Below are 12,142 nucleotides of genomic sequence, written 5' to 3'. Positions count from 1 at the left end.
TTTGGATAAGTGTATATTTTTTTTTTCTATTTTAGAGATAAACAGAAATTAAAAGTTTGTTTCATTACGTTATTTATTTTACGTAAGGAAAGAGGAAACAATATTTTTTTCCCGCCAAAAAATGGGTCTGTCGACAGACCCAAATTTGAATATACGTGCTTTTATATATATATAATATATATATATATATATATAATTTTATAAAAGAATTAGTATTTATATTCAAACAGAATGATTTGTCGACGGATGATTATAGTTTACACAGATCCGTCATTTGACATTATATGACCTAGTCGGTCGAATCTTCATCACTTTACATCTGACCCTCTTTTTATTGGATACTTTATTCAAAAACCTAAAAAAATAATGATACAAATAAAGCGTTAACAAGTTCTTAATGGCATGTAAGATTTAGAGTTTAAATATATAAATACATTTATCTTAGGATGTGTTTGGTTTTACGTAAAACTAAAAAAAAAATCAGTGAGAAAAAATTTTCAGAGAAAAATAATTTTATATATATTTTGGGTTGTAGGATAAAAAAATAATTTTTCGTTATGGTTATTTGGTTGAAAGAAAAAAAATGTATTGTATATATATTATATAATATAATATATACTATTATTTATTCTTATTATTAATATTATTATGATATGTACTAAATGATCATGATTAATAATATATTAAGTATTATCATTTACTATTTATAAAAAATATATTTAAAATATATTAAACAATAATTAGTATGTAATAAATTATAATAAAGTATAGTATTTAAACTATAAATAAATTACTAGATATTTTAAATAAAAATATGTATTGTTATAAATAAATATTACATAATAATAGTATTTCATATAAAATAAAAGAGTCGGCTGGATACTATCATAGTAACAAACGTTTGGTGCATGAGTTTTCGGCCGTAAGAACTTTAACTTTTGATTTTTATCACCATTAATTATACTATCAAACAATAACCACTAAATCCTAGAGGTACACATTATTCCTAATCATACATTTTTTTAGTTTCAACGGCCAAAAATCTATTAATAGCAACAGATTTGATGTATAATAGTTATTACAACTTAAATCAAAACAAAATACTATTTTGGTTAATATATATAATATATATTAGTATATAATGATATATATATTATATATAGTAATATATATATATATATATATAGTTATATTATTATAGAAGCAGCGTAATTTCAATTTCGGGATCTGCGGCATACACATTTTTTGGCGGGAAAAAAAATTGATTCATCTTTCCTACGTGAAAATAAATAACAGTTAACAAACTTTTAATCTTGCACAATAGGAGAAAAAATTATATGCTTATTCAAAGTTTGTCAACCGCAAAAATATTTTACTATGGATCTATATTTTAATTCCTAAATTTATTATTCTTTCTATTTATTTAAATCTCAAATTTATTTAATCTCTTTATTTAATTCAAAATTTATTTAATTCTTCTTTATCGTCTATCTATAATATAGTAATATAATCTCTATTTTATCTATTAATATTTTATTATTATATTAATTTTTAAATTTTGATACCTTTTAATTGAAAGTATATATAAATTAAAAACTTTATTTAGAATAAAAAATATAGAAATAATTCATGTATATTATTTACATATATATAAATTTTATAAAAAAAAAAAACATATATAATTATTTTACAGCAATTATTTAATATTGAATTAAGAAGATGACGGTATTTTCTAATAGTGTATATAATAAATAAATTATTTTAAATATTAAATTTGAAATAATATAACTGTACAAGTTGTTTTAATTAATTAACAATAATTATTGAAATAATTAATTTACGGTTGTATCTGTACGTACACTCAACTTTTAGTTGTGTAAGGTTATGTTGTGTTTTATTTTGTTGGCTTTTTGCGTCTATTTTTTTGTCTCGTTTTAGTTATATTTTTTTCGGTGTTTTTTTGTGGTTTGGATTTTGTCTATATTTGTTTCTAGCTATATAAGTATAGTATATATATATATATATATATATATATATAATGTTATATTATATATATATTTATATATAGAATATTTTCTTATATAGTGCCATGTTTATGTTTAGCTTTATTATAAGTATTGTGAGCTCTCGGGTAGTTTATTAAGTGTTGTTCGGTGATAGTGAGCTTCCGAATTTCGTATCCACTCCGTTTACATTATTTAGATCTTCTATATATTCATAATTTCGATAATTTCTATTAAAAGGTCCATCAAGTGTGTTATATCTTCAAATCGAACGATGTTCCTAAAAAAGAATGATGTTCGGATTCCTTCAATTCAAAATCAGAGTTATTGATCTTTTATTTATGTAGTGAATAGAATTTTCTATCAAAAATTAACAATTTCGATTCTTTTACACTGTTAAACTAGCAAGTATCCATACGGTCGTTAAAAATTGTCAAAATTGTGACCTCTTGATCGTATAGGTAAATGATGTGGAAAATTATAAAATTGATTTCTAGAAGTTTTAAATGTTGTAAATAACGTTTAACGGTGTGGATCGTCGATTCGGAAGCTCTATCATCGAAAACTAACTTATGAGTACGAGGACATCCTACTCATAATAGTGTGGTAGCCGTACTCTCTCTCTCTCTTCTCTATATATATATATAAAAGAAAAGTGGGGGGGGGGGAGAGAGAGGTCCACGAGGTCTCCTCTCAAAGCGGGTCGCACGAGATAGAGTGTACCTCGTGGTGAAACGCATTTATCGGCTGCCCCTTCTCCTCCCAATGTCTCATTTTTTTGGGCGTTTAGTTTTTTTTTTTTTTTCTTTTTTTTTTTTCCGTAACAGAGCGAAAAACGAAAATATCTCATTTTCTCTGAATCTATAAAAAATGATTTCTTTTTTTTTTTCAAGCAATTAAATATTAAAGTTTTATTTATTAATTAAAAAAATATTTAAAATAATTTTACGTGGAACTAAAAACGGCCTTTGGTCAAATAGACTTATTTACTTTGTGGCTCGAATTTGATCGAGCCTCGTTTGGCATTGTTTCATAGGCCGGGTACGGGTGCAGGCGATTTTACCATTATAACCTTACCCAATTCTCTGGGTAGTATCGTCTTTCGTACGGTGCGGGGACCATTGGTGTTAGAAATGTGGAGAAACCCCTCAGCTATAAGCTATTCTGATGTAGCCTGTCAAATTTTAGACCCCCTGAGCTTCTAATAATTCTGATTAAAATAAATAATCATGCCGAATTAATTAGATTTATTTTCCACATAGCAAAAATTTTACCCTATTTAATATATATTTTTAACTCATCACTCATATATATAACAACTTACTAATATAATTATTCAAAAATAAGTGGGGTGTTTACTTTAGAAAAGAGTATGAATAAAGGGTCTCAATTTTTTTTTACTTTTTTGCGGTGAAAATATACAGGTACCCTCTCAAGTATTGAAGTATTGGATATTCTAAAATAACCCACCCATTTTTCTTGGTTGACATAATTAAGTATAAAAATTGGGTAAAATAAAAAACTGGAAGTTGAGGGATCTTATCATAAAAAAAAAAAAAGCTTAGGAATCGATTTCAGAAGAGCGTATAGTTGAGGTGGAGTCCGTACATTTTTCCACTTAATACAGGAGAGAAGTTCCAATAATAATTTTATTTAAAAGAAAAGGCGAAAAAAGAAAGGCGAGAAAGGGGAAAATAATAAGAGGCAACACCTTCTCTCGCTAGGGCGCGAGAGAGAGAGAGAGAGAGAGAGAGAGCTCCTTGTATTATTATCATTTTCGTCGCGTTATCGGTCTCCGTTGCCACCGCACCCGTTCTCCGAAACCCTCGTCCATGGCCCTTGCCCCCACCGCCCCCTCGGCGAATCCGTCGGCGAGCCCCGACCGTTGATCTCCCAGCCCGCTACGCCGCGATCTCCGCCGGATCGTTGATGCCTTGGCGCGATCTCGCCGGGATCCTCGTCGGACGATGAACGGAAAGGGGCCCGAGGGGACCGGGGGGTCGTCGGCGCTGCCGGCCTCGCCGCTGGAGTGGAAATTCTCGCAGGTCTTCGGGGAGCGTACGGCGGGGGAGGAAGTGCAAGAAGGTACGATGTCCTCGCCTTCTAGCTTGTTCTAGATCCCTCCGATTTAGAGAGATTCATGTCATAGGATTTTGTTTTCCGAAATGGTTACTTAGGGTTTTGAAGGGAGTTTTATGTATAGTTCAGCTGGAATTTGTGTAAAAGTTGCACTTTTGGTGCTCGACTACTTGGATTAGTGATAAAGTCGAGAACTTTAATTCTTATTATAGTTGGATTTAACTTGTGGAAGGTGGAACACTATATGTTGGCTTGTATTGGTGCTTCTCGGAGAATATCGGGTGCTTGATTTGTTTGGCGATAGTTTTAACTTCTGCCCATTGAGTTTGTGAGCTTTTAATGCATAATTTCTACTGATTACTAATCACCCGATCAAACTTCTGACTGTTTTACGATTATATTGAACTTCAAGTCTTTAACATTCAGTAGGTTTCTTTTGAGTTATTCTGCCAGCTAAAATGGGGATTCTGTTGGTAAGTCGGTTGTCAGAGTGCTAATTTCAGCCCTTCAAATCATTGCCCTGATGGTTCTTGAAGTGCACCTGACGGACTCGTGTCTATCAGTTGTAAGGTGAAAGCAGAGCTATAGAGGGCCTACAAATGAGAGTGGAAGAAGAGGGTGAGGGTTTATTAGCTGCAGTATGAGCAGAAGGAGAGAAGAGAGCGGCTATGCTTGGTTGTTCTTGAAGTTGGAGCACTAATGTTGGTAGCATAGTCTAGGACAAAGATGGGAGTTGAAGAGGATGAGAGTCGGATGGAGAGAATGGAGGTGAAGAAGATGGCGGCACTGGTACTAGCAGAGTCCCCAAATTAGTTCATTTGGTAACTCAATTCAAATCCACCAAAAGTTAGGAGGATACCAATAAAAAGAAAAGTCAACTATTCCAAATGTGCCTATATTTAGGGGTCTCTGTGTGATTTTCTTATCCAGCAGGTCACATTCTTCTTCTATTATTTCCAAACAATATTAGGGAAGATGACGTTTCCTTTTTTGTTAATTCACTGCGATAGTTCCCTGCAGATTCCTGTTTTGCTTGCTGACATGCAGCTTATCTTGCAGTCGACATTATTTCTGCAATAGAATTTAATAAATCTGGAGATCATCTTGCTACTGGAGATCGGGGAGGACGTGTAGTTTTATTTGAAAGGACAGATGTTCGAAATGTATGTTGATTATCTTGGGTTTGCACTGCTATTGCTTTCCCTTTATATTGTTCTTTTACATTAACATAGACTTCTGGTCAATTCCATTGCAGCATGGTAATCGAAGAGAGCTGGAGAGACAAGATTACCCGATTAGTAGGCATCCTGAGTTTCGCTACAAAACTGAGTTTCAGAGTCATGAACCTGAGGTATTATTTTAGAGAAATGCGGAATTAAGTAGAGATATGGAAAAGTTCACACATTTATGTCTAATTTTTCACGCTGGCTCCTTTATTGACTGCAACAGTCTAGCTGAAATTGTAGAATTAATGAATTATTGATGTAATTGATTGTAAAGTGCATTACAATATCATCATTCTACCTTATGTGTCATTCTGCTGACTTTGCTGTTAATGTTTTAGTTTGACTATCTCAAAAGCTTGGAAATAGAAGAGAAAATCAACAAGATCAGGTGGTGCCAAACATCCAATTCTGCACTTTTTCTCCTTTCCACAAATGACAAAACAATTAAATACTGGAAGGTAGCCCTAAATCTCTCTCTTCTTTTTTCTTAACTATGCCAGTAACTTTGGTATCTTATTAGAGTTATTTCTTTGTGAATAGCATAATTCTTTTTTATTATTTGTTATTATATTTCTGTATCAAATGTTATCTTCTTTGCTTAATCTCAGTATTTCTTCTTTATCCTTTTTCTCTTTGTCTCTGTTTATTGTAATTGAATGATTACTTTTCAGTAGTATTATTTATAATTAATATCAGTTGATGCCTTATTTTTATGCTTTGCTTCTAATCTTGTAACTTTTTGTTATCTGGAGACTAGAGGTGGTTTCATGATGTATATTCTACATTGTATTCTTCCTTCAAGGTATTTTGTTATTCGAACATCTGAAGATCATGATGCTGTGATTGCTTGTCTAGATAGACATTCCAAAGAACCATTTTGCTTTATTTTATGTATAAATTTTACCCTATATCAGATGTGCAACTGATGCTGGACTTTTTCCAGATTGCCTTACCATGTAGAACTTAAAACTGCATTATTTGTCTTCCAACTATGCTTCTAACATATCTCCAGAACTATCTCTAGTACATGTATTGTTATGCAGGAGAATAGTTGAAGTTACCAATGATTTATACCTGGATAGCTACGAGCTTTCTTAGATGTTGGTGTCATCTCTTTAGACACCTCTTATGTACAGAACATCATCTTGGCTGGTCTTTTGATTTATTTTACCTAAGAGATGAGTGCAAAACCCTGTGTCAGATTTGTTATTTCCTGTTTCTAAGCTCCTTTAGAACTTCACTCGGTTCCATTGACCTTAGTAATTGCAGAAAGTATAAGCCTCCTTGTTGGCCTAGTCCCTTGTAGAGTATCTTTAGTTAAGAGTTAATGCTCTATATTGGTTCTTATGGATTTGAAGTGCAATTGATGCAGCTTATCAGGAATGATAGTTCTCATCTTTCATGTCATTTATCAAATTTCCAGGCATTATTTCTGTGCAAGGTTTATAGTTTCCCAATGGTTAACATGTTTTGCCCTTAATGTTCCACAATATCCATTGGCTCTGTTTCAACCTAAAAGTACTGGTTATTTTTTCTCTTTTTATTTCTACAGTTCGTTCATTGAATGTTTTCTATCTCTAATTTAATTCTTCTCATGCCTTAAATTTTTGAAAGCTTAGTTATGCTCATCGTGTATCTTAAACTTGTACAGGTACAAGAGAAGAAGGTGAAACGGATCGCTACGTTGAATATGGACACTTCTGAAACTGGAGGTCCATCGCTGCGTTTGCCTGTGGTAGTTGTACCTACCCCAATCTGTTAGTTTATAAATAATTGCCTGGACCTAGCCCCTCACGTCCTCGAGAATGCCCACTATATTTATATTTAATGATAGAGGATCTAAATCAAATGTACACCATTCAATGTGATTAACAGCATCTAAAAACCTACAATTAATAATGATAAGTTTCAGGGTACTATCACCTATGCACAAAGTAATCCGAAAACTCAGCAGCATAGAAAGGACGATCGTTTGACATAAGAAATAAGTGTGGGGAACTTGTGAATTTAAATGTTTTTAAATGTTTAAAATCACGTCCAACTGTTTACATTTGTAATTTTGAATCTTTCACACAAGTGCTCAATGCTGCACCAAATCCAGGCTAAACTTTTGTCTGTCAGCGACGCTTAATTAGGAATAAGCAACTCATTTTACAGCATATTGCCATATGATATTGTTGTTTGACAACTTTCTAATATGTGCTGCTTGTACATCTAGGTGACGGGCCAGGAGACAAATCTTGTTGCTAGATGCCGCCGAGTATATGCTCATGCTCATGATTACCATATTAATTCTGTATCAAATAACAGGTTGGTCCATATTTTTTTACTATTAAACGTCATCACTCTACTTGGTTTAGCCTTGATTTTCTCGAGTGATAATTTTGATAGTTCCTCTTTTACCCACTTGCTTCAAAGTTTTAATTGTTCCTCTGTTATCTACTTGCTTCAAGGTTTTCTCCAGTAGTATTTTAGAATTTTCTGGTTGGATTGTCTGGATTCCCTTTTTCTATTATTAACGACATGTTGGGGTTATGCAGTAAGTGGAGGTATTTCAGGATAACTAAGAGATAGCACTTTTCAAGGTGTTGGCTGGAATACTAGTTCACCAATTCTCTTAGGGCATCCAGTTTTGAACAAAACTTCAATTTCTGAGCTTTATTGACCCTCTAATATCCAGTAATTAAGAAACTTTTTGAGTCTATCACTCTATCGCTTGCAGAAACTAACTTCTCATGCTGGTGCAGCCAATTCAGTTTTTCATCCTATGTTTTGCATTGGTGCTATTCAAAAAATTGTGCCTTTTATTCTGTGGCAATATAAGATGGCAACTTCTTGCGGAGACTATTAGCTGCAAAAATAAGCTTTATGCTATCTGCGTTTTTGGTGATTCTGGTGCCATGAAGTTCTTTGCAATCTTTATTGGAATATTGTTGCAAAAATTTATTGTTACACATTTATTCAATGGTATTCTCTCATTCTTGTTTTGTCCTTTATAGTGACGGTGAGACATTCATATCAGCAGACGATCTTCGAATAAATTTATGGAACTTGGAAATTAGCAACCAGAGCTTTAATATTGTTGACGTGAAGCCTGCAAATATGGAGGACCTAACAGGTATTTTCTTTTATGGTGGTTGTAAGTCGTTTGATGATAGCATTCTAGGCTGAAAGTGTCATGAACACCAAATATTAAGTTCAAATGTAGTTTTTTTTTTTATTTTAAAATTTAGCTAACCGAAATGCTACTCTTAAAATTCCTTTGGTTCAAATGGTGCTTTTTATTTGTGGTCATACATTATTTAGCAGTAATTCTTGTCTCTATTTCAGAGGTGATAACATGTGCTGAATTTCACCCACACCACTGTAATATGTTGGCATATAGTAGCTCAAAGGGCTCTATCCGGCTTATTGATCTGCGGCAGTCGGCATTATGTGATAACCATTCTAAGCTGTTAGTAGTTTCCCATATACATCTATTCTCAGTAATTTTACTAGTACACCATATTTTTCTTTTTTAGAATTCTCTACAAACCTGTTCAAATTTACCTTCTTTTTTTTATTGTAATAGCTAGTTATTTCCTTCACAGGTTTGAGGAGCATGAGGCACCCGGATCAAGATCTTTCTTCACAGAGATAATTGCCTCCATTTCAGATATAAAGTTTGCAAAGGATGGAAGGCACATTCTTAGTCGTGATTATATGACACTTAAGGTTCATTCCTTTCATTTTGTCCATATTGTTACACTTCTACTCGTTTTAAATTTTGAAATTTTGGTTACCTTAGCTCTATGGTTAGCAAAAAAAAATTTGCAGCTGATACTTTGGCCTCATGCAGTTTTCATTCTTGTTTATGTGTTCTTGTTTGAAATTCCATAGAAAGCCAAGATAATTGAAAAAACGAATGTCAAGCAAAGAAATTAATGCATTGAGGTCTTAATAAATAAATAAACGGTCAGCATAAAGACGTTGAAATTTATTAGAATTCCAATTTTTTTGGTTTCTAATTTATGAATGTCTAGATCACTCACTGATGATTCTTGCTCGAGTTTCCTTTATATAGTGTTTGCTGTATCTGATTTTTTTTTTCCTTTCCTTGTTGTGTCTTGGCAGCTATGGGATTTAAATATGGATTCGGGTCCTGTTGCAACTTTCCAGGTCCATGAATATTTAAGGCCTAAGGTGAAGGTCTCTCGTTTTGGTGACTTTGATCTAATCTATAAAGTTAGCATTGAGAATGTCATGGATATATTCTGGTCAGAGGTTTGATATTTTGTATAATCTGCAGCTATGTGATTTATACGAGAATGATTCAATCTTTGACAAATTTGAGTGCTGTCTGAGTGGAGATGGTCTTCGGGTTGCTACTGGTTCTTATAGGTATTCTTTTGACCTCTTGTTGTCTGCTGAAAAGCTTTATGTTGCATATCTAACCGCTATAATTTTTGTTCATATCCAGTAATCTATTTCGTATATTTGGTTGTACTCCTGCAAACACTGAGGCAACAACTTTGGAAGCAAGTAAAAACCCAATGAGGTATGCTACACTGATAAAAAGTTTTAATCCTTTTTTAGTTTTCAAATCAATAATAATTCAAAATTATGAACTTTTGGTCGTCTTGTTAGTATTGGAGCTGCGAAGAAGTGTTATATTAAAACTTGTCTAATCTTTCTTTTACTTGGTATCTAACCATGCAGGCGTCAGGTTCCAAATCCAACTAGGCCCGCGAGAGCTTTAAGCAGTTTGACTCGTGCTGTCCGACGAAGTCAGTTTTCATATGAAAATTTTGGATTCTTTATAATTTTAGTCCTTCAAGTTTGATCTGGATTTCAATCTCATTGTTGGAGTTTTAGTTATAACAATTCAGTCCCTGAAGTTTGATCTCAAATTTACCAATTTGCTACCTGAAGTTTGACATTGATGTCAATTTCCTCCAAATTTCAGATGGTAGACTAACAAGAGGATTATAATCAATGCCAAACTTAAGATGGTAGACTAACAAAGGGAGTGAAATCATGCAGTAAAATTTAAAGACTCTTCTGACATGGTGCGTTATTCAGACGGTAGACTAACAGAAGAATTTAAAACAATGATGATGAATTTGAAATCAAATAGGGACTCAATTTGTAATGAACCCAAACATTTAATTTCCTTAGATTTAATTCTATAAGCCACTTGTGAAGTGCAAGTGCTGTTAAAAAAATAACTTATTTTTCTATTTTACCCAACCTCATAATTTCCATGAATCTCCACAGGCTCAGAAACTCCAGGAGTCGATGCCAATGGAAATTCCTATGATTTCACGACCAAGTTACTGCATTTAGCTTGGCACCCCTCTGAAAATTCAATAGCTTGTGCTGCTGCTAACAGCTTGTATATGTATTATGCATAGAGAAAGGACTAGAAGTAAAAGCCTTGGCAATTTTTCTCCTTTCGGGTGTGCTTCTTGTGGAATATTTTGGCTTTTCACATGCAACCAGCAAGATGGGTGCAGGAGGTTTGTGTTATCGATATCGATCCACACGACAATGCTTTCCCCTTTGGGGCCAGAAGAGGCCTTCGGAGTCTATAAGGAAATCGACTCTCTTTCCTTTATGCGTTGACCAGTTCTCTCCTATTCTTTTGTAGAAGTGCAAGACAACCATTTTCTAATCATGCCAAATTCTAGGTCCCAAAGTGTGATTTGCAGCTCTCCTACCGCAAATTCAACAGAAGTTCGAGGACTTAGTAGAAAGATTACAGAAGGGCTTTTTCTTCATCTAATCCGGCCATGTAAGGGCAATGGGTGCGTATATCTCTGCGTGCCGAGGCTTGTGCGAATTATTGTTATTTGTTTTTGTTGTTCTTTTTTCACCTATCATGTGCTAACCATATATCTTATTCATTTTAATGCCAGTGGCTCATCGATCTTTGGATTATGATCTAGTTGTAGTTACTCTAATTAGTTGTTTATCCATGGCTGTTTTTCATTTATATAAATGTTACAATAAAGTAGGAACGGAAGCTCCCTGTTGTTTGTGCTCATTATTTGTGTACTTGCAGTTTATTTTAGTTCAGAGTTAATGTAATGTTAGTTGGTTTTACTTTTATCAACCGAGTAATGATGAATGTGAGACCTATTTTGTTAACCGAATCTGTGAATTACCCCCTATTTACCTTTCTTTCAATTCCTTTCTTTCTTCATATGCTGCTGTAAATGCGAAGTTTAGCGAGCACAGAAGTTCTTGTGAAGTGAAATGTTGGGATGGCGCGGGCCACTCTTAGGTTGTGGCATGTTTCTGTGCAAGGAACGAACTTACTAGCAGAAAGATGTTTCTGGTTACTTGGTTACTTTTACAAAGTTACATCATAGCTGCACTGTATGAATTAAAAATTTCCTAAAGATGCTTTCTAGTATAAGGCTGTTGAGAGGGGTTGAACCCCTTGCGTAATTTCAATCCCTTATTACTTTCAATCCAAATCATCAAAATTTACAGCTGAAAAGTTGCGGCCTTATATGGTCAAGTAGGTTGTCCGGGAATCTTTCCTACTAACGCTAACGCATCGTAAATGTGAGCCTTAAATGTAATATATATATCTTTCTTAATTAGTTTCCTTAAAATGTAATATTTCTTTCCTTATTAGTTTCCTTCCTTCCTAAATTAAACTATGTTAATATTATATAGATAGATTCTCCACCTCTGGTGGGCTCTCTCTAAAACTTCCAGTTGATCCGAGAGGAGAAAACAAAGGCAGCGTTTGCAGTCGTGTCGTTGCTGCTTCTTGCGTGTCTCTCTCTGTCACTGACGGCATCATCCGCGCCATCGCCAAAGGCAACAACTGCAGGTGAAGCT

At 33.7% G+C, this 12,142-nt stretch overlaps 1 protein-coding gene across 3 annotated transcripts; it reads left to right on the top strand.

Annotated features, from left to right (window-relative positions):
* LOC109710484 (serine/threonine protein phosphatase 2A 55 kDa regulatory subunit B beta isoform-like) lies at nucleotides 3,674-11,398 on the top strand. Of its 3 annotated transcripts, XR_002216364.1 has the most exons (15): nucleotides 3,674-4,088; nucleotides 5,142-5,245; nucleotides 5,338-5,433; nucleotides 5,647-5,766; nucleotides 6,960-7,046; nucleotides 7,527-7,618; nucleotides 8,308-8,426; nucleotides 8,639-8,762; nucleotides 8,899-9,022; nucleotides 9,422-9,490; nucleotides 9,597-9,688; nucleotides 9,768-9,845; nucleotides 10,007-10,074; nucleotides 10,565-11,094; nucleotides 11,206-11,398. XR_002216364.1 is itself a non-coding variant. In XM_020233093.1 (14 exons), the coding sequence occupies exons 1-14, from the start codon at nucleotides 3,971-3,973 to the stop codon at nucleotides 10,699-10,701; spliced, it is 1,425 nt and encodes a 474-aa protein (XP_020088682.1). In that variant the 5' UTR covers nucleotides 3,674-3,970; the 3' UTR covers nucleotides 10,702-11,396. The 3 variants fall into 3 exon arrangements, 2 of the variants coding, with proteins under 2 accessions (XP_020088682.1, XP_020088681.1); XM_020233093.1 differs by having other exon boundaries at nucleotides 6,960-7,043; nucleotides 10,565-11,396; XM_020233092.1 differs by having other exon boundaries at nucleotides 10,565-11,396.

This window comes from Ananas comosus, linkage group 5 (assembly GCF_001540865.1).
Source record: "Ananas comosus cultivar F153 linkage group 5, ASM154086v1, whole genome shotgun sequence".
NCBI lineage: Eukaryota > Viridiplantae > Streptophyta > Magnoliopsida > Poales > Bromeliaceae > Ananas > Ananas comosus.
The sequence above is the reverse complement of the archived record's forward strand: the minus strand, read 5'-3'. Positions and strand labels throughout refer to the sequence as shown.